At 37.8% G+C, this 22,507-nt stretch overlaps 1 protein-coding gene across 2 annotated transcripts in view; it reads left to right on the top strand.

Moving 5' to 3' along the window:
• Positions 1-22,507, top strand: part of COL4A5 (collagen type IV alpha 5 chain) — a 259,685-nt gene that overhangs the window by 166,054 nt on the left and 71,124 nt on the right. For both annotated transcript variants that reach the window (XM_002720176.6, XM_089324139.1), the window contains exons 31-34: positions 6,683-6,850; positions 7,636-7,725; positions 8,193-8,342; positions 21,388-21,486. In XM_002720176.6, coding sequence (XP_002720222.4) covers positions 6,683-6,850; positions 7,636-7,725; positions 8,193-8,342; positions 21,388-21,486 — 507 coding nt within the window. The remainder of the gene's footprint in view (positions 1-6,682; positions 6,851-7,635; positions 7,726-8,192; positions 8,343-21,387; positions 21,487-22,507) is intronic.

Raw genomic sequence — 22,507 nt, 5'->3', positions numbered from 1 at the left:
TAACATATCTAAATGCTTAATTTTGTGAAAGTGAAGAGTACAGCTCATAGCATAAAAGCTGTTAACCCCTGATATTCCCACTCTCTGTTCACATAGAATTCATCTGTTTCCAATAGTGAAATATAACATTTTACAGTGTGCTACCATTGACATAGAATTCATGAGGTCATCTAATGTGATCATTTCAGATCTGAGTAGCTGTATGACATTAATTAAACCTCTATTTCTGGAAACTCTTAGCATGTCTTAGTACATGAGAACTAGAGTTAGGGTTCAGCAAAAACATTCTGTAAAAAACATGTTTGAGGCATTCTCATGTCTTTCATTTTGAAAAAACTAATTAAATTGATTTTTTTCTTCTTTTTGTCCCTTAAATTAGCAATCACTTTGCAATGTATCAGCACTAAACTTTTTTTTCATATTTTTATTGGATACTCAGAAAAGTTTTGCCAACATGTCACCTAATGAATTATGTAAGGAAACATATGGTTTCTTTATATTTGAGAACATATCAAGTTTGTGGATTCCAAGCCATCTGGTGACATGGATTCTCATTATCTTAATCTAGGTAAACATGGTAATCTAATCTTAACCGAAGCAGACCCCATTATGCTATTAATATGGAACATTATTTCATCATTCATTAATTCAGATGAATTTATCAGAAAGCTTAAACACAGAGTTCAAATGTGCATAGATTTTCATTGAAACAATAGAAATATATTCTCTGATCTTAAATTGTAATAGGTATTGTGTCAATTATTGTTCTAAAAATCTGGAAACATCAGTTAATGATATAAAAAAACCTTTAAAATGTTGTTTTTATTTATGTCCTTTTTTAAAAAGATTTTATTTATTTATTTGAGTGGTAGAGTTACAGACAGTAAGAGGGAGAGACGGAGAGAAAGGTCTTGTGTCTGCTGGTTCACTCCCCAAATGGCCGCAATGGCCAGAGCTGTGCCAATCCGAAGCCAGGAGCCAGGAGCTTCTTTAGGTTCTTCCACGCAGGTGCAGGGGCCCAAGGACTTGGGCCATCTTCTGCTGCTTTCCCAGGCCATAGCAGAGAGCTGGGATGGAAGAGGAGCAGCTGGGACTAGAACCGGCACACTATGGGATGCCGGCGCCACAGGCGAAGGATTAACCTACTGCGCCACAGTGCCGACCCCTATGTCCTATTTTTAAAAATTGAGTTTATGACACACTGTACCTTTTATTATAATCCCTAAAACTCACTACTGATATAAAAATAAGGAAACTTAGAGTGAGGCTTTGGGCCAGGTTGTTATAAAATTGCTGCTTCATCACTCAGGAAAAAATCATTCTGCTCAAGTAGCATAGCAGAGAGATCTTGAGAAAAAACTATTTTTAGGTACGTCCATCATAAGCTTGACCTGTTGTTTCACAAAGATGTATAAAACAAATTTATCATTTCAGTTGTATTTTACCATTTCTTTTGGTTTGGAGCTTTTGGACGCATTTAAATCCATAAATCACAGCAGAGTGAGAATAAAAGGAGATCATCATTAATGTCAATCTGAATAAAGTAGAGATATGTTAATATCAATCTGAATAAAATACAGATGTTTATACATGTTTCATGCTTTATCAAATCCTTTACTCTGCAATATTTCATTTATCTAGTATTCTCTGTCTCTGAGCTGAGAGCATATATAGATATATTGATTTTTAAAGTATAGATAGGATGAGCAAGAGGAAAACTAATAGTACCGAATTTAACTTCACTTCTTTCTTCTGTAAATATATGCTTTGCACAGCAAGATCTTAACTAATAGCATGTAACAAATAAATGAAGTTAATTGCAGCTAGCGTGAAAAGGTATCCAATGCACTCATAATGTATAAATTTTCTCAAATCACAATTGCCTTTTTTGCCATGGAATGGACCATGTTTCATATTTGATATCAAACACATATACTCACTTTTTAAGTAAATTTTATTTAAATCACCAAAGCAGAATATTACCCTAGTCTGTTTCAAAAATGTTGCAATTCAGGGCCAGCATTGTGAAATAGCGGGTAAAGCCACAGCCTATGATGCCGGCATCCCATATGGGTGCCAGTTGGTGTTCCGGCTGCTCCACTTCCGATCCAGCCTTCTGCTAATGGCCTGGGAAAGCAGCAGAAGATGTCCCAAGTGTTTGGGCCCCTGCCACCGACGTGGGAGACCCAGATGAAACTCCTAGCTTCAGCCTGGCTCAGCCCTTGCTGTTGCAGCCATCTGGAGACTGAACCAGTAGATGGAAGATTCTCTCTCTCTAACTCTTTCAAATAAATAAATATTTTTAAAAATGTTGTAATTCCCAATCATCTCAACAATAGGGCAAGACTATTACTAATATCTTGATAAATCTGACTTGTACTGCATGATTAAAAATTTTAATTATTAATGTTTTTCTATAAGCTTGTTTAATATACTAGTGCTTCATTTTATAATAGAAAATGTAATGCAAAGTCTTCTCTATTTTCATCTGTCTAGTGTGAAATGTTTACATTATACTTTTCAGTCTTCCTTTTGACTCTAGTTTTCTACTCTTATTAAGCTTTTACAGTATACCTTTCTGTTTTCCAAGGCAGACTATACGATTAAACATAGGTTTATAAATTAAGGTCCTATTGAATATGAATTCTTCATTTCTGAGCAGGGAAGTAAAATAAAACTACTAAAGGCCTAGAAACAAAATGATTTTCATTCCATGACCTACTAAGTTCTTTCATTCACACCTAATGCAGTAAATAATAGTAGTGAATTGATGTGTAAAAACTTCTACTTTCAGTTTTTTCCCCAATCTTTATATGCTTAGTTTTGTTTTCTAACCTAATAAATCATTTTGCAACTTACTTCTGCTTGGCTGGCTCTACTTCTGCTGAACTATATTTCCATGATTCTTGAACTTCAGGTATACCAAGTATTGTAGTTCTTTCGTGAAAGTTGTAACTTAAACTAAAACTTTAAAATGAAAAATAAGCAAGATCTCTTGAGATTTTACTTAATTTATTTTTTTTAGTAATTGTTATTTTATAGAACCACTGTCTTGTAGTGCCCCTCCCCTCCCCTCCCCTCCCCTCCCCTCCCCTCCCCTCCCCTCCCCTCCTCTCCTCTCCTCTCCTCTCCTCTTCTCTTCTCTTCTCTTCTCTTCTCTTCTCTTCTCTTCTCTTTCCTTAGATTTATTTACTGAAAGGCAGAGTTGCAGAGAGAGAGAGAGACAGAGAGATCTTCCATCCTCTGGTTCACTCCCCAAATAGCCACAACAGTCAGGGCTGGGCCAGGAGTTGGGAACTTCAACTTGGTCTCCCACATGGGTGCAGGGACCAAAGATTGGGCCATATTCCACTGTTTTCTCAGCACATTAACAAGGATCAGGATGGGAAGCGGGGCAGCCAGGACTTCAACTGGAGCCCAAATGGGATGCCAGCAGTGCAGGTAACAGTTTAACTTGCGCCACAGGGCCACTTGGAGCATATTTCTAAAGGCCAGTTATTTGCATTTAAAATTCAGTTATTAAAAGAACTGCTGGGGTGGTGCTGTGGCTTAACGGGTAAAGCCGCTGCCTGCAGTACTGGCAGTACTGGCCCCAGCTGCTCCACTTCTGATCCAAATCTCTGCTATGGCTTGGGAGAGCAGTAGAAGATGGCCCAAGTCCTTGGGCCCCTGTACCCATATAGGAGACCCAGAAGAGGCTTCTGGCTCCTGGTTTCGGATCCGTACGGCTCTAGCCATTATGGCCAATTGGGGAGTGAACCAGCGGATGAAAGACCTCTCTCTTTCTCTCTCTCTCTGCCTCTCTTTCTCTCTTTGGCTTTATTATAACAATACATAGTGATCAATATGGTTATAATAGTGCTCATAATTAGGTGTCTCATTCATTGTACTTCAAAAATACAATTTAAAAATTCTCTCCCCTTACTATAAAAGGCAGCATTGGATCCACCACCACTGTACCAAATAAGTAAAGTTCTCTATTCTGTAAAGTGAATTTTGTCAATTTTAGGGTAAATTGGACTGTCTTATCAAAGAGATCTTAAGATCAAAATGATCACCTATGAAATGTCAACAATAAAAATTGTATCTTACTGTTGAAGGGACTCTGACTCAACCTCCAGTTTCCCCCTTCCAGTCAGTTCTGGCCTGATCCCCACTTAGCAGATGAGGACTAGCTACATTAAGGGACTCACTTAAATCTCTCAGCTTATGGATATTGGAGTGGCAACTTGCATGATGTTTTTACTGTAATGCTTTTCCCATAAACATATTATTTTTTTAAAAAGATTTATTTATTTATTTATTAGAGAGGCAGAGAGAGAGAGAGAGAGAGAGATGTCTTCTATCTGCTGGTTCACTCCCCAAATGGCCGCAATAGCCGGAGCCGAGCAGATCCGAATCCAGGAGCCAGGAGCCTCCCCCAGGTCTCCTATGTGGGTGCAGGGGCCCAAGGACTTGGGACATCTTCTACTGCTTTCCCAGGCCATAGCAGAGAGCTGGATCAGAAGTGGAGTGGCCAGAACTCGAACCAGTGCCTACATGGGATGCCAGCACTGCAGGCGGTAGCTTTACCTGCTATGTCACAGCACTGGTCTAACATATTCTTTTTAAACTACCTTGATTTTTGGAGTGGTTCAGTATAACAGAGATTTACTAAGGTTAAACAGTTTTGCAGTGGCATTTTTTTCTATAGAATACTGGTTAGTGGGGCCTGCGCTATGGTGTAATGGGTGAAGCCACTGTCTACAGTGCTGGCATCCCATATGGATGCTGGTTCAGGTCCCAACTACTCCACTTCTGATCCAGCTCCCTGCTAATGTGCCTAGAAAAGCAGCAGAAGATGGCCCAAGTACTTGGGCTCCTACACCCACTTGCGACACCTAGAGGAAGCTCCTGGCTCCTGGCTTCAGATTGGCCCAGCTCCAGCTGTTGCAGCCATTTGGGGAATGAATAAGTGGATAGAAGATCTCTCTCTTTCTCTTTTTCTGTCTCTCTCTCTCTCTCTTTCTCTGTAACTCTGCCTCTCAAATAAATAAAAAAAAGCCTTTTAAAAAGTCCTGGTTGATAAAAAAAAAAACCCTGGTTGAAATAATGAAAAACAAAAATTAACAGCAAAAACTAACAATAACATTTATTAAAATATGTAAAACAAAGATAAGGTAAAATTTGGAAGTTTTCTGGAAATGCCACTTCGTGCTCTCCATCTGAGTCTACCTTCGGCTGGAGCTGAGGAAATTGAGAGACCGGGATCTGTACAGCCAGTGTGCCTGCTGGATGGGACTGAGCATCTTTTAGCAAAGGCGCAAGGGCTCCTGGCCCGCTCTTCTTGCTTCTGTTCTCTGAAGTTCATTTTAGAGTTTTATTCTTACACTGAATAGCAGGGAAAAAAATCTTATTTTTATTACCTAATATGTTTTCAATATGGCAATCTCAGAAAATAAAAATAAAAGGGAAAATAAAAACTTAAAAAAAAGAAGTCCATATAATTGAGTTATTCAATAATTAACCATTTTTAGAAATAATCCAAATATGTATCATAATATATTAAAATAGTGTAAATGCAATGTGGTAGTAGACCAGTGTTGAATCAAAAATGGTTGCCAGTCTACAGTGGGATTGGAGCATATTGAGAGTAAGCATTTGTACAGTATTACAGCCATTTGATAGTGTGACTATTTGTTGAGTATAATAGCAAAAATTAGACTTTCATTGTGTATGTCTTTGTCTTTATTTCATTCCTAAGTAATTATTTTACAAAAAAATCTTCCATGAAAGACTAGAAATTAAGAAAAGGTTGAACTTTCACTGGAAATAATTTGAGAAGCAATGTGTTAGAGAAATATGCTTGAAAATCCTAAAGCTTGATTTTTTTGTGCATGATGCTTATAACTCACACATAACTTTATATACACAGGGTTCTATCACTTGTTTATTAGAAAAATAACCAGATACATCTTTTTAAAAATATTTATTTATTGGGGCTGGCGCTGTGGCTCACTTGGTTAATCAAAACTCCACCTGCGGCGCCAGCATCCCATATGGACACCGGGTTCTAGTCCCGGCTGCTCCTCTTCCAGTCCAGCTCTCTGCTGTGGCCCGGAAGGGCAGTGAAGGATGGCCCAAGTCCTTGGGCCCCTGCACCCACATGGGAGACCAGGGAGAAGCACCTGGATTGGTGCAGCGCCAGCCGTGGTGGCCATTTGGGGAGTGAACCAACGGAAAGAAGACCTTTCTCTCTCTCTCTCTCTCTCTCTCTCTCTCTTTCTCTCCCACTGTAATTCTGTCAAATAAATAAATTAAAATCTTTACAAAAATTTATTTATTTATTTATTTATTTGAAAGGCGGAGAGACAGGGAGGGAGACAGATCGATGTGCCATCTGCTGGTTGACTCCCCAGATGCCTACAACAGCCAAATCTGAACCAGACTGAAGTCAGGAGCCAGGAATTACATCCTGGTCTCCCACATGGGTGTCAGGAGCCCAAATTCTTGGGCCGTCTTCCACTGCTTTACCAGGAAGTTGGATTGGAAGTAGAGTAGCCGGGGCTCAAACCTGCAGTGCAATATAGGATGCAGGTATTGCCAAGCAGCAACTTAAGCTGCTTTTGCCACAATACCAGCCCCTCGATACATCTTTTAAAATTACTTCAATGCTTATTAATTTTGGTGTTTTACATACTAGGCTTACATGGAATACCAGGAGAGAAAGGAGATCCAGGACCTCCTGGGTTTGATGTTCCAGGTCCCCCTGGGGAGAGAGGCAGTCCTGGAGTCCCTGGAGTACCTGGTCCTATGGGACCTCCAGGACCACCAGGGCCCCCAGGAAAAGCAGGTGCCATTGGATTTCCAGGTAATTTGCTTAATGTATCCTCTGGTTTTGTATTCAGGAAATTAAAACTAATAGTTTTCTGGATAGAGTCTAATCCTTAATGAAGAGTGTTAAATGTCTTTTGTAAGAAACTCACATTACAACTTTTCTCCTCTGTGAGAGTTCCAGTCATATAAACAGCCCCAAGACATAAAGGTTAAAATGAAGCTTTTAATTTTGTTCAAGATTTTATGGGTAAGGAATTAAAGGAAGGCAGTGGTTAGGGTTTAAGGATCTACTTCCAAGATGGCACTTTTCTTGCACCTGAGTGTTCGTTGTCTACCTTGCATCTCATCATCCGTGATGCCTCTTCACATGGCTTGGACCCCTCACTTTATGGTAGTACCAGGGTAATTGATTAGTTGCTTTCCTTCAATGGAAGATGGCTTTGAAGAGAGAACCCCCAAAGCCAAAGGCAAGTGTTTGAGGAACCCCAGGTTGAAGCTGCAAGATTCTTATGATTTAGCCAAAGGAATCACACAGTATCATTTAGTTGGGTTAAGGCACAGAGTTGGCCCAAATTCAAAGGAAAAGTCTACATAAGGGTGTGGATCCTGGGAATAGGGTCCATTGGTGAGGGGCATCTTAGGATATTAGTTACCACAGTGAGTCTCTTTATTCATTGATGCTAGCAACAGTGGGCACTAATGTTGTAGGCAAGTGAAAAGGAGTAAAACTTCACAGTGCCTTCCTGACATCTTAAAACTTAGCTTTCATCTTTCCAAAGTCAAAGAAAGGCAAAAGTTACCTATTGATGTTTTTCAAAGGTGCCAAAGGCGAAATGGGTATGATGGGACCTCCAGGCCCACCAGGACCTTTGGGAATTCCTGGAAGGAGTGGTGCTCCAGGTCTTAAAGGTAATATTCAGAGTTTGCTGACAGATGTGTATGAGAGAGAAAATCAAACGTTGCTTGATGCCAGTACAGGATACTTTTGCTTGACTGCTTTAAAATAGCAATGCTTAGTTATTTTGTTTTTATGTGGCATTGTGTTCAAATAAGGCTTATTTTCAATTGTGTGGCTGCTTCATTTGGATGCCATGAGACATGGTAAATAATTAGCTAAAAATGACAAAAAAATAAGAATTCAACTTTGATTCTTTTTCTTATAATAAATCTCTTTCATTATCAAGAAATTGCAGAAGAAAGATTATTATCATTTAAATATATATGTGCTCAATTAATTAATATACAATAACAAAGCCGCATGAATATTTTGGGTGGCTAGCAGCCAAGCTACAAAAGATAAGAATAATCATTATATAGATTAATCCTGGATAGATAAATCTGATCTGCTGTACCTTTTCCACACACATTGGTTTTAGGGGATGACGGCGTACAGGGTCAGCCAGGACTTCCTGGCCCAGCAGGAGAAAAAGGTAGCAAAGGAGAGCCTGGCCTTCCAGGCCCTCCTGGACCAGTGGATCCAGATCTGCTGGGTGCAAAAGGAGAGAAGGGGGAACCTGGCTTACCGGGTGAGTGAATGCATTTATTTGAGTACTTTTCTGGTACATCTGAAGTTTAATTTTTTAAAGAGCATATTTTTGTAACATAGGATTCACCAACAAAAGGTATTTAGGTACCTCAAAGTCTGATAATGAATTTCAATTTTTGTTTGATTCATATTGTTCCACTGATCTATGTTTGCTTGAGTCTTTTCTTTGTAGTTTACCTATCACAAATGGTAAGCTTTTAACATATACTTAGGCACTCATCTTCAAGCCTTCCAGAAAGTAGTATAGGATGTAGAAGAGAGAAAACAATATTACAGTCATAATCATTTGGAAAGCACAATTTATTATTTAGGAAATTTGGTAGTCCTTTTCAGAATTTTTCCCTTGAAACCGGATGGGGATTAATGATACACTGTTGTACTATAATATTTTGATACTCATATTATACTTAGATTTTAAGTTACTTTACTTTGGCAGAATAAACAAATATTGGACTATGAACAGACAAGATTAGCCCTGAGGGAAGTTGCTGTGATAATACTTATTTTGTTAGAAGCAAACAAGATGTGATGTATAACATAGATTGTTTTTAATTTAAAAAAAATCATTTTCCTTTTGTAGAAGTATGACATATTCATAACAAAACATTGCAAAATGTGGATAAGCAGAAGTCACTATATAAGGACTTACAAACCAATATATGTGGAGAATAGCCTTTAAAGCAGTATGGAACTTTCAAACAAAGTATGCTTACTTGTAGCTTCTAGTAAAGTTTGTAGTTCTTTCCGTGTTCTAGCCATTAATATTGTTAGTCCATGTGTTCACGTGACTGTGTACAATGGACACGATGTGATGTTTTCCTGTGAAAGTCACTATTCCTCAAAAAGGTGTATAAATAATATTATTGTAGTTTTGTGTATAGTCACAAAAGAGGTAGGGCCACCTAATTAGAATTTTTTATATAATTTTTATTTTTATAAAGTTTTTAACACTTAAAATTATATATATATAAATTTACGGGATATCATGTGATTTTTTTATAAGTATTATATTGTATAGTGTCCAATCAATGTAAGTATATTTATCTGCTCAAACATTTGACATTTCTTTATGGGGAAAAATACTTTTAAAATCTATATTCCAGGGATTTTTATAGAGGAATATATGTTTATTAACTTATTTATAGCTACTCTACTATGTAATAAAAACCCTAGAACTTCTTACTCCTACTTAACTACGACAGTACCCATGTATCAACAATTCCCTTGTCTCCCTCTCCCCTTCCCACTCCAGCCTCTGATAATATCACCACCATTATACTCTTAAGCTCTATGAGATAGCAATTCTTTAAAAGATTTATGTATCTATTTGAAAGGTGGAGTTACAGAGAGGCAGAGGAAGAGAGAGAGAGATCTTCCATCCACTGGTTCACTCCTCAAATGGCTGCAACGGCTGGAGCCAGGAGCCAGTTGGCTTCTTCTGGGTCTCCAAAAGATAGCAATTTTAGATTCTACCTATTAGTAAAATCATGTGGTACTCCTTTTTCACGTATGCTTTATTTTTCTTAAAATAATGACCTTTAGTTCCATCGATGTTGTGAATGACAGGATTTCATCATTTTTGTGGCTGAATGGTATTCCTTTGTGTATACATATCACCTTTTCTTCATCCATTTATTAACTGATGGACACTTAGATTGTTTCCCTTTCTGGGTTGTTACATCTTGTGATGCAATAAATTTTAGAGTACAGAAGTTTCTTTGACAGAGTGATTTTTTTCCCTTGCATATATACTCAGTAATGGGATTAGTGGATTATAAGGTAGTTCTAGCTTTAATTTTCTGAGGAACTTCCATACTGTTTTCAACAATGGATGTAATAATTTATATTCCCACCAACAGTATGCAAGGTTTCCCTTTTCTGTACATCCTCAAAAGTGTTTGTTATCTTATATCTTTTTTATAGCAGCCAATCTAACTGGACTGACAGAGTATCTCATGGTGGTTTAGATGTACATTTCCCTTATATTTAGTAATGTTGAGTACTTTTTCATGTACCTGTGGACCATATGTATGTCTTCCTGTGAGAAATGTTCATTTGAATGTACTACCCATTTTTAATTGAATTATTTGAATTTTGCTACTGAGTTGTTTGAATTCCTCATATATTCTGTCTGTTAACCCCTTGTTAGATATATATCATGCAAATGTTGTCTCCAATTCAGTAGGGTCTCCTTACTCTTGATTGTTTCCCTTGCTGTACTCTGTGGTTTGATGAAATCCTATTTGTCTGATTTGTTTTTGTTTCCTGTGCTTTGGGGTCCTATCCAAAAAATTTTTGCCCATTCCCATGACCTGAGGTGTCTCCCTTGTTTTATTCAATAGTTTTAAAGTTTCAGATCTTATGTTTAGATCTTTAATCTATTTTTAGTTGGATTTCGTACATGCTGTGAGATAGGTGACACATCTAGCTTTACTCTTCTGTATGTGGAAATACAGTTTTCCTAAGTACTGTTTATTGAAAGGATTGCTCTTTTTCCAATGCATGTTTTTAGCACCTATGTCAAAGTTCAGTTAGCTGTGGCTATCTAGATATACTTTTGAGATCTCTATTTTGTTCCATTGGTCTATGTGTCTATTTTTTTAAAAGATTTATTTTATTTATTGAAAGACAGAGTTACAGAGAGAGGTAGAGACAGAGAGGACTTCCATCTGCTGGTTCACTCCCCAGATGGCTGCAACAGCCAGAGCTGCGCTGATCTGAAGCCAGGAGCCAGGAGCTTCTTCTGGGTCTCCCATGTGGGTGCAGGGGCCCAAGGACTTGGGCCATCTTCTGCTTTCTCAGGCCATAGCAGAGAGCTGGATCTGAAGAGGAGCAGTTGGGACTAGAACTGGCGCCCATATGGGATGCCAGCACTTCAGGCCAGGGCTTTAACCCGCTGTGCCACAGTGGCAGCCCCTATGTGTCTATTTTTGTGTCAATACCATTCTGTTTTAATTACTGCAGCAATGTAATATATTTTAAAGTCAGGTAATGGAATGCCTCCTGCTTTGTTCTTTAGCTCAAGATTTCTTTGGCTATTCAGGGTTTATTGTGTTTCCATACAAATTTTTTTTATTGGTTTTCTAGTTCTGTGAGAAATGTCATTGATGGGGCCAGTGCTGTGGTGCAGTGGGTTAAAGCCCTGGCCTGAAGCACTGGCATCCCATATGGGCACCGGTTCTAGTCCCAGCTGCTCCTCTTCCATCCAGCCCTCTGCTATGGCCTGGGAAAGCAGTAGAAAATGGCCCAAGTCCTTGGGCCCCTGCACCCATTTGGGAGACCCGGAGGAGGCTCCTGGCTCCTGGCTTTGGATCAGCGCAGCTCTAGCCATTGCGTCCATCTGGGGAGTGAACCAGCGGATGGAAGACCTCTCTCTCTGTCTCTACCTCTCTCTCTAACTCTGTCTTTCAAATAAATAAAATAAATCTTAAAAAAAAGAAATGTCATCGATGCTTTGATAGGGATTGCATTGAACCTGTGAATCTCTTTGGATACTATGAACATTTTAACAATATTGATTCTTTCAGTCTATGAATAGGGATATCTTTCTATTTTGTTTTGTCCTTTTCAATAATCAGTTGACTTAAAGTCATTGTAAAGATATTTAACTCTTTGGTTAATTTTATTTTTAATTTTTAAGCTATTGGAAGTGAACTTCTTTCTTGATTTCTTTTTCAGTTAATTCACTATTGATGTATGTTAATGCTACTGATTTTTACACATTGACTTTGTTTTTTTTTTTTTGTGGTTGTTATCTTTATGTTTTTTTTTATCTTTTATTTAATGAATATAAATTTCCAAAGTACGTCTCATGGGTTACAATGGCTTTCCCCCCCATACCGTCCCTCCCACCCACCACCCTCCCCTTTCCCACTCCCTCTCCCCTTCCATTCACATCAAGATTCATTTTCGATTATCTTAGTATACAGAAGATCAGCTTAGTATACCTTAAGTAAGGATTTCAACAGTTTGTTCCCACACAGAAACATAAAGTGAAAAATAATAGATGATTTTTTTTTAAATGATGATGAAATCAGATCAGACCTATTGTCATGTTTAATCCCAGTGAGAGTCAAGTTGGGAATTGATAGTTTCTTTTTTTTTTTTTTAACAGAAGATCAGTTTAGTGTACATTAAGTAAAGATTTCAACAGTTTGCACCCCCATAGAAACACAAAGTGAAATATACTGTTTGAGTACTCGTTATAGCATTAAGCCTCAGTGTACAGCACATTAAGGACAGAGATCCTACATGAGGAGTAAGTGCACAGTGACTCCTGTTGTTGACTTTACAAATTGACACTCCTGTTTATGGCATCAGTAATCTCCCTATGCACCAGTCATGAGTTTCCAAGGCTATGGAAGCCCCTTGAGTTCTCCGACTCTTATCTTGTTTAGACAAGGTCATAGTCAAAGTGGAGGTTCTCTCCTCCCTTCAGAGAAAGGCACCTCCCTCTTTGAAGACCTGTTCTTTCCACTGGGATCTCACTCACAGAGATCTTTTTGCCAGAGTGTCTTGGCTTTCCATGCCTGAAATACTCTCATGGGCTTTTCAGCCAGATCCGAGTGCCTTTAGGGCTGATTCTGAGGCCAGAGTGCTATTCAGGACATCCGCCATTCTATGAGTCTGCTGAGTATCTCACTTCCCATGTTGGATCACTCTCCCCTTTATTTATTCTATCGGTTAGTGTTAGCAGATACTAGACTTGTTTATGTGCTCCCTTTGACTCTTAGTCCTTTCATTATGATCAATTGTGAACTGAAATTGATCACTTGGAATAGTGAGATGGCATTGGCACATGCCACCTTGATGGGATTGAATTGGAATCCCCTAGTATGTTTCCAACTCTACCAATTGGGGCAAGTCAGCCCGAGCATGCCCCAAATTATACATCTCTTCCCTCTCTTATTCCCACTTTTATGTTTAACAGGGATCACATTTCAGTTAATTTTCAACACTTAAGAATAACTGTGTGATAATTACAGAATTAAACCAGTCATATTAAGTAGAACAGACAAAAAAAAAATACTATGAGGGATAATGTATTAAGTTGTCCATTAGCAGTCAGGGCTATGCTGATCAAGTCACCATTTCTCATAGTGTCCATTTCACTTCAGGAGGTTTCCTTTTTGGTGTTCAGTCAGTTGTCACCGATCAGGGAGAACATATGGTATTTGTCCCTTTGGGACTGGCTTACTTCACTCAGCATGATGTGTTCCAGATTCCTCCATTTTGTTGCAAATGACTGGATTTCGTTGTTTCTTACTGCGGTATAGTATTCTAAAGAATACATATCCCATAATTTCTTTATCCAGTCTACCATTGATGGGCATTTAGGTTGGTTCCAGGTCTTGGCTATTGTGAATTGTGCTGCAATAAACATTAGGGTGCAGACCGCTTTTTTCTTTATCAATTTAAACTCCTTTGGGTAAATTCCAAGGAGTGGGATGGCTGGGTCGAACGGTAGGGTTATATTCAGGTTTCTGAGGAATCTCCAGACTGATTTCCATAGTGGCTTGACCAGTTTGCATTCCCACCAACAGTGGGTTAGTGTCCCTTTTTCCCCACATCCTCGCCAGCATCTGTTGTTGGTAGATTTCTGTATGTGAGCCATTCTAACCGGGGTGAGGTGAAACCTCATTGTGCTTTTGATTTGCATTTCCCTGATTGCTAGTGACCTTGAACATTTTTTCATGTGCCTGTTGGCCATTTGGATTTCCTCTTTTGAAAAATGTCTATTGAAGTCCTTGGCCCATCTCTTAAGTGGGTTGTTGGTTTTGTTTTTGTGGAGTTTCTTGATCTCTTTGTAGATTCTGGTTATTAACCCTTTATCTGTTGCATAGTTTGCAAATATTTTTTCCCATTCTGTTGGTTGTCTCTTCACTCTCCTGACTGTTTCTTTTGCAGTACAGAAACTTCTCAATTTGATGCAATCCCAATAGTTGATTTTGGCTTTGACTGTCTGTGCCTCCCGGGTCTTTTCCAGAAATTCTTTGCCTGTGCCAATATCTTGAAGGGTTTCTCCAATGTTCTCTAATAACTTAATGGTGTCAGGACGTAGATTTAGGTCTTTAATCCACGTTGAGTGGATTTTTGTGTAAGGTGTAAGGTAGGGGTCTTGCTTCATGCTTCTGCACGTGGAAATCCAATTTTCCCAGCACCATTTATTGAATAGACTGTCCTTGCTCCAGGAATTAGTTTTAGATCCTTGATCAAATATAAGTTGGCTGTAGATGTTTGGATTGATTTCTGGTGTTTCAATTCTGTTCCATTGGTCTATCCATCTGTTTCTGTACCAGTACCATGCTGTTTTGATTACAACTGCCCTGTAGTATGTCCTGAAATCTGGTATTGTGATGCCTCCGGCTTTGTTTTTGTTGTACAAGATTGCTTTAGCTATTCGAGGTCTCTTGTGCCTCCATATGAATTTCAGCATCATTTTTTCTAGATCTGCGAAGAATGTCTTTGGTATCTTGATTGGGATTGCATTGAATCTATAAATTGCTTTTGGGAGAATGGACATTTTGATGATGTTGATTCTTCCAATCCATGAGCATGGAAGATTTTTCCATTTTTTGGTATCCTCTTCTATTTCTTTCTTTAAGGTTTTGTAATTTTCATCGTAGAGATCTTTAACGTCCTTGGTTAAGTTTATTCCAAGGTATTTGATTGTTTTTGTAGCTATTGTGAATGGGATTGATCTTAGCAGTTCTTTCTCAGTCATGGCATTACTTGTGTATACAAAGGCTGTTGATTTTTGTGCATTGATTTTATATCCTGCCACTTTGCCAAACTCCTCTATGAGTTCCAATAGTCTCTTAGTAGAGTTCTTTGGATCCTCTAAGTACAGAATCATATCGTCTGCAAAGAGGGATAGTTTGACTTCTTCCTTCTTGATTTGTATTCCTTTGATTTCTTTTTCTTGTCTGATGGCTCTGGCTAAAACTTCCAGAACTATGTTAAATAGCAGTGGTGAGAGTGGGCATCCCTGCCTGGTGCCAGATTTCAGTGGAAATGCTTCCAACTTTTCCCCATTCAATAGGATGCTGGCTGTGGGTTTTTTATAAATTGCTTTGATTATATTGAGGAATGTTCCTTCTATACCCAATTTGCTTAGAGTTTTCATCATGAAAGGGTGTTGAATTTTATCAAATGCTTTCTCTGCATCAATTGAGATAATCATATGGTTTTTCTTCTGCAGTCTGTTAATGTGGTGAATCACATTGATTGATTTGCGAATGTTGAACCATCCCTGCATACCAGGGATGAATCCCACTTGGTCTGGGTGGATGATTTTCCTGATGTGTTGTTGTATTCTGTTGGCCAGAATTTTATTGAGGATTTTTGCATCTATGTTCATCAGGGATATTGGTCTGTAATTTTCTTTCAGTGCTGCATCTTTCTCTGGCTTAGGGATTAAGGTGATGCTGGCTTCATAGAAAGAATTTGGGAGGATTCCCTCTTCTTCGATTGTTCTGAATAGTTTGAGAAGAAATGGGATTAGTTCTTTTTTAAATGTCTGGTAGAATTCAGCAGTGAATCCATCTGGTCCTGGGCTTTTCTTTGTTGGGAGGGCCTTTATTACTGTTTCAATTTCTGTTTCAGTTATGGGTCTATTTAGGTTTTCGATGTCTTCATGGTTCAATTTAGGTAGGTTGCATGTGTCCAGGAATCTATCCATTTCTGATAGGTTTTCCTGTTTGTTTACACATTGACTTTGTATCCTGAAATTTTGCTGAATTTTTTACTACTTCTAACAGGTATTTTTTTTTTGGTGGAATCTTCGGATATTCTATACGTAAAATCATGTCATCTGCAAACGAGTACAATTTGTCTTCCCCCTTTCTGATGGATGTCATTTCTATCTTTCTCTTGCTTTATTGCTCAGACCAGGACCTCTGATAGTATATTGAATAAAAATGGTAGAATTGGACATCCTTGCCTTGTTCCAGATCTTAAAGAGAAAACTTTCAGCTTTCCCCCATTCAGTATGATGCTTACTGTTGGCTTGTTATAAATGGGCTTTACCATGTTGGGGTACATATCATCTCTGCCCATTTTTTCAGAGTTGTTATCATGAAAACATGGTGAATTTTATCCAAATGTCTTTTTGAGATGATCATATGATTTTTATCCTTCTTTCTGTTGATGTGATGTATCATGTTTATTGATTTTCATACAGTAAACTATCCTTAATCCCTGGGATAAATCTCACTAGATCATGGTGAATAATCATTTGTATGTACTGTTGGATTTAGTTTGCAAGTATTTTGCTGAGAATTTTTACTTTTTTGTTTATCAAGTTTATTTCGTGTATGGCTTTCTTTTTGTTTGTGTTCTTTTTGGTTTCAAGGTAATACTAGCCACATAGAATGAGTTTGGAAGAATTCTTTCATTTTATGTTGTTTTGGAAGAATTTATGTTATTTCTGTCTTAAATGCTTGCTAGACTTCTGCATTGAAATTATCTAGTCCTGGGATTTTCTTTGATGGAAGACTTTTTGTTACTGATTCAATCTCATTACTCATTATTATTCTGTTCAGTTAATCTATTTCTTCATGATTCAATTACGATATATGTGTTCAGGAATTTATCCATTTCTTCTAATTTATTAAATTTGTTGCCAAATAATTATATGCAGTAATATCTAACACTTCTTTGTATTTCTGTAGTGTCAGTCATAATGTCTCTCTTTTCATCTCTGATTTTATGTACTTATACCTTCTCTATTATTTCTTGATCTAGCTAAGGGTTTGTCAATGTTTTTCTCTTTTCAAAGAATCAGCTCTGATTCATTGACTTTTTTTTTTAACTTTAGGTCATTATTTGTTCTCTGAGTTTTATCATTTTTTCCTTCTACTAATTTGAGATATATTTGTTCTTGTTATTTTATAATTTCTTAAGATACAGTGCTAAGTTGTTTATCAGAGATCATTGTGCTTTTTTGATGCAGACATTAGTTGCTGTAAATTTCCCCTTAGTATTGCTCTTGTATCCCATATCGCCTCAAGAAAATTTTCAATTCTTCATTATATTCTTCCTTGATCCATTGGCTGTTCAGGAATAAGTCGTTTGGTTTCCATTTATTTACATAGTTTTCAAAGTTTTTATTGTTGATTTTTAGTTTTATTGCACTGTGACAAGATATTAATCTTACTTTTAAAAAGTTGTCTAGACTATTATGTGACCTAAGATCTCTCCTGGGGAATGTTCCATGTGTTGTTAGGAATGTGTGTTCCACAACCATTAGATTGAATGTTCTGTTTATACCTGTTAGGTCCAATTGATCTAGGGTGAAATTTAATTCTGCCATGTCTTTGTTGATTTTCTGTCTGGATGATGTTTTTCTGAAAATTGAGTGTTACAGCCTGCTGCTATTATTGCATTGGAGTCTATCTCTCCCTGTAGGTCTATTAATACTTGCTTTATATATTTGGGTGCTCCAATATTGACTGCACACGTTTGCAATTGTTGTTTCCTGTTGCTGGACTGAACCTTTATCATTATATAGTGACCTTCCTTGTGTCTTTTTACTGCTTTTGATTTAAAATTATTTCAACTGGTGGAAGTCTGGCTACTTCTGATTTTCTTTGGGTTCCATTTGCATGGAATATCTTATCCTTTTACTCTTAGTCTGCCTATGTCCTTAGAGGTGAAGAGAGTTTCTTCCAAGAAGCATAGAATTGTGTCTCATTTTTTAATCCATTCTGTCACTCTGTGTCTTTTAATTGGAGAATACAATCCATTTACATTTAAGGTAATTATTGATAAGTAAGTTCTTACTACTTCCAGTTTGATTCTGTTTTTCTGGTTTAACTAATTCCTTATTTTTTTCTTTTTCTTTTCTTTTCCTTTCCTTTCTCCTTCTCTTGCAATCTTGCTTTTAGTCAAGGAATTTTCTCCAGTACTTTTTTTGTATGTCTTCCTTATTTTTTATATATCCACTATTGATTTTTGGATTGTGGTTATGATGGGTTATACAAAACACTTCTGTTGATTATAACAAGTCATTTTGAATATGGTCTATGTGTTAACATTTTGATATAGCTACCATTTTATTGTCTTTTAATATTCACACTATGATATGAATGGTTTATACACCATGTTTATAGTTTTATAACATTCTGAATTTGTTTTTTTCAGCTATTCTTACCAGTGAGTTCTGTGTTAATGTTTTCTTCTTGTTTAAGTTTGAAGAATCCCCTCTAGCATTTCATGTTAGTCAGGTATAGTGGTTATCAATTCTCTCAGCTTTGTTTGTCTGATATTGCTTTTATCTCACACTCATATCCGAAGAATAACTTTGCAAGGTAGAATATTCTTAACTGGCAGCTTTTTTCCCTTCAGTTCTGTGAAAGTCTCAGCTCATGGCTTCCTGCCCTATAAAGGTTTCTTCTGAGACCATCAGGCAAATTGGGACCCCTTTAAACACATATGTGGGTCTCAATTTGCCTGATTTGTTTTCTCTAGGAACTTTGAGAATCTTTTTATCTTTAACCTTGAAGAGGTTGATTATAATATGTCTTGGGCAGGGCTGGCACTGTGGCGCAGTAGGTTAATCCTCCACCTGTGACACCAGCATCCCATATGGGTTCTGGTTCTAGTCCTGGCTGCTCCTCTTCTGATCCAGCTCTCTGCTCATGGCCTGAGAAAGCATTAGAATGTGAAATGACTGCTTTGGGCCCCTGCACCCACATGGGAGACCCGTAAGAGGCTCCTGGCTCCTGTCTTCAGATCGACCCAGCTCCAGCCATTGTAGCCATTGCAGCCATTTGGGGAGTGAACCAGTGGATGGAAGACCTCTCTGTCTCTCCCTGTCACTGTCTATAACTCTACCTACCTCTCAAATAAATAAAATCTTTAAATAAATAAGTAAATATGTCTTGGGTAGAATTGTTTGGATTGAATCTGACCAGTGATCTTTAAGCTCTCTGCACCCGAATAGTCATATATGTCTCTAGGTTTGGGAAGTTTTCTGTTATTATCTCTTTGAATATGGTTTCAACACCTTTGGCATTCTCACATCCCACTTGAATCCAAATTACTTGGATATTTGCTCTTTTTGTGAAGTTCCAAAGTTCTCTAAGCTTTCTTCATTTCCCTTGATTCTTTTTCTCCTCCAGTTGTGTATTTTCAATTAACCTATCTTGGAACTCACTGATTTTCCTGTTTGATCTATTCTGTTGTTAATACCTTCCATCTCATTTTAAATTTTGTTTAGTGTACTTTTCAGTTTACCAGTTTTTCTTGATTTATTTTAATTACTGTCATCTCTCTGCAAAGTTGCTCTGTTAGAGTATCAAATAATTTTTCTGTGTTCAGTTGAAGTTCATTGAATTTCCTTGAAGCTGCTATTTCGAAATCTCGATCTGAGCATTTTGAAATTTCAGTTCCTAGGTGGTTGGTTTCTGGTACCTTAATTTGTTCCTTAGGTGAGGTCAGGGTTCCCTGGAATTACTTGATGTTTTTTGTTGAATGATGTTAAACTGTGATGTTAAGACTAGTTAATAATACTTTGACTTTTTTTACGGCTGTACCAGAAATTATAAGCAGTCTGTTTATTTTCTTTCAGTGTGTGGACACTTGTACTACTTCATCACTAGATAGTACTCTAAATCAAAGTTTGCTGCAGGTCTGTTTTTAGTATCTTTGCATTGTTTCAGTTTTACAGTATTGCCTAAGCTCAAATATATCCCCAATCAATAGTTGATTTTTGTTAAGAATGATCTGTGGAAATTCCTTAAAAAGGGTAGACAATGCCTTATAAGCCTCTTCCTGAGGTTTGGGTAGGCCTGGATACCTGAACCTTTTGCTACTAACACCATGATAGATGACACGCAGAACCCACAGAGACCAGTGCAGCCTGAGGGTAGAATCAAAATACACCAAGCTATGGTCTGCCTATTAGTCAAGTGGACTTATTGCCCAATGCCACTCCTACAAGCCTTTGGAGTTGCTGATTTGGGTTTAAGACTGATCAACTGTGGGCACAGAACTTCACTTGGCATCAAAGCAGGCCAGAAGCTCTATTTACAAATATTGCCTGTGGGTTATGACTAGTAGGACCTTGTCAGTAGTTAGTCTTGTCAGCATGGCACAGAGTCCCAATACAGTCCTGTGGTTCCTCACTGTCTCCAGTCCAGACATGAGCTCCAAAGCAAGGTCCTAAGCTCTCTCTTCTGCCTTACTCTGTAGTGGTTGTTGACTTGCTCAGCTTTGTGCCAGTGGTTGGGAAAGGGGTAGCAGAGGCTACCTGGCTATGTAGGGTCCCAGTACTCAGTCTTCAGGTCTCAGCCTGGGACTAGAGGCCATGAGATTTTGTCTGACTCTGAATTTTATCACATACTTGCCAATCACAGGCTTGGCAGACACTGGGATTCAGTTCCTTTTTCCTACTTCCAGCAAGAGACGTCTCTTTCATGCTGTGCTCCTTGGAGCTCTGAGAGAGGTGTAGCAAGCAAATGTTTCCTTCCTACTTTATTCATTGTGACTTTCCTTATCATCATATTACAGCAAAGCACTGTTGTCTCTCACCTGGTTTCTGTAATTCCTGTGAAGATAACTTGGTGCATGAATAGCTGTTCAGATTGCTGTCTGTGTACAAAGGTTAATTGAGATGTCTTTCTTGTCTTTCCCCTTGCAAATCTTGTTTTCTCTTCCAATTATGCTTCCAGGATAATAGGGGCAGTAAAGTATACTTGGGCTCTACTGTGAAGGTTACTAAAGATAATCATAGAATCTAAGAAAGGGCCTGAAGATCATCAGTCACAATTTCTTCATTTTACAGTGTAAGACACTGAAGCTCAAAGAGGAAAACAACTCAGTTTCTGAGTATTTTGCATTTCTCAGTGGTAAAAAAATAAAAATTGGAGGATTATAATAGGAGTCCAACACTAATGGTTCATGTTATATCAGATTATCACCAGATTCTCTTTCTCATTTTATAGTTCGAAGTAGCTTGTTCTGGCAAATTCACTTCATGTGTTGGTATCAGTCTAATGGTATCTTTTACTCATCTTTGGAAGGTATTCCTGGAATTTCAGGGCCAAAAGGTTACCAGGGTCTGCCTGGAGACCCAGGGAAACCTGGACTGAGCGGACAGCCTGGATTACCGGGATCACCAGGTAGGCTTGATAGAACCTTTGTACCAATTGATGCCTGATCTGAACCCTTGAAAAGTAATTATGTATTTATATTTTATGATGTTTCAGATTTGGCTAGGGTAGCTACTGAAATGTAGAGCTCACTTTTGACAAAAATGTTGTCATTTGTCCCAAGTTTCAACAGTGAAAATTTATAAGCTACTTGCCTTGCTCATTTAATTTCTTCTTTTTGTGAATATACAGAATCAGAAGTATGATCCAACTCTGGTGCTGCTTTTTATTATATACATAGCAATACATAAGTAAGACAATTATTTGGTACATGTCTGAATAATTCACCTTTTCCAGTTGTTTCCCCTTCAGACAAATAAATAATCAAGCCACGTAAAACAGATGGTTGCTAATTCTGTCTTATTTTTAAAAACATCTACATATGAAAATTTCCCAACCTCTATTGGTAGTCTGTTACAGAATTAATTACCCTTACAGTCAACATTTTTTTATTTCTGTTAAAACTTTTTTCGGCTGTTCCATAAACAATATTCTTTTTGTTTGTCCCCTAAAGAAATAAAGAGCAGCTAGTTCCTATCCTTATAAGAACAATATATGTACTTATAGGTCACTAATTTGCTCTTAATGCCACACCATATTGCCTTGACATAGTTGGAAAGAGAAATTCTTTGTCTTCTCTCATATCTTCTGTATTTTCTCCCTCAAATTGGAAGTCAGTATGAGAGAAAATGGAAAAAAAAAGTTTCAGATAACACTGTAATCCTTGAAAAATACTTAGGTATCACCACAGAGTTCAAGTACCAGTCATCTAGGAAGTATGTGCAAACAGAGCAGCCATGCCTGTTTGAGATGTCTTCCCAGTACCACTCCATCATCCTGTATCTCTTGCTGGCCTAATATGTAACAGGACTATATTGTGACAGTGTATCACCTTTCCTCTTCCTGGTCTCATATACTCAGGCTTTACATGAGTAAGCCATTCTGAACCTTTTAAAAACAGATTTATTATATTGGATATATCTTGAAAATA

The sequence above is a fragment of the Oryctolagus cuniculus genome, chromosome X (genome assembly GCF_051225735.1).
Source record: "Oryctolagus cuniculus isolate XC-2025 breed Fujian yellow rabbit chromosome X, ASM5122573v1, whole genome shotgun sequence".
Classification (NCBI taxonomy): Eukaryota; Metazoa; Chordata; class Mammalia; order Lagomorpha; family Leporidae; genus Oryctolagus; species Oryctolagus cuniculus.
The sequence above is the reverse complement of the archived record's forward strand: the minus strand, read 5'-3'. Positions and strand labels throughout refer to the sequence as shown.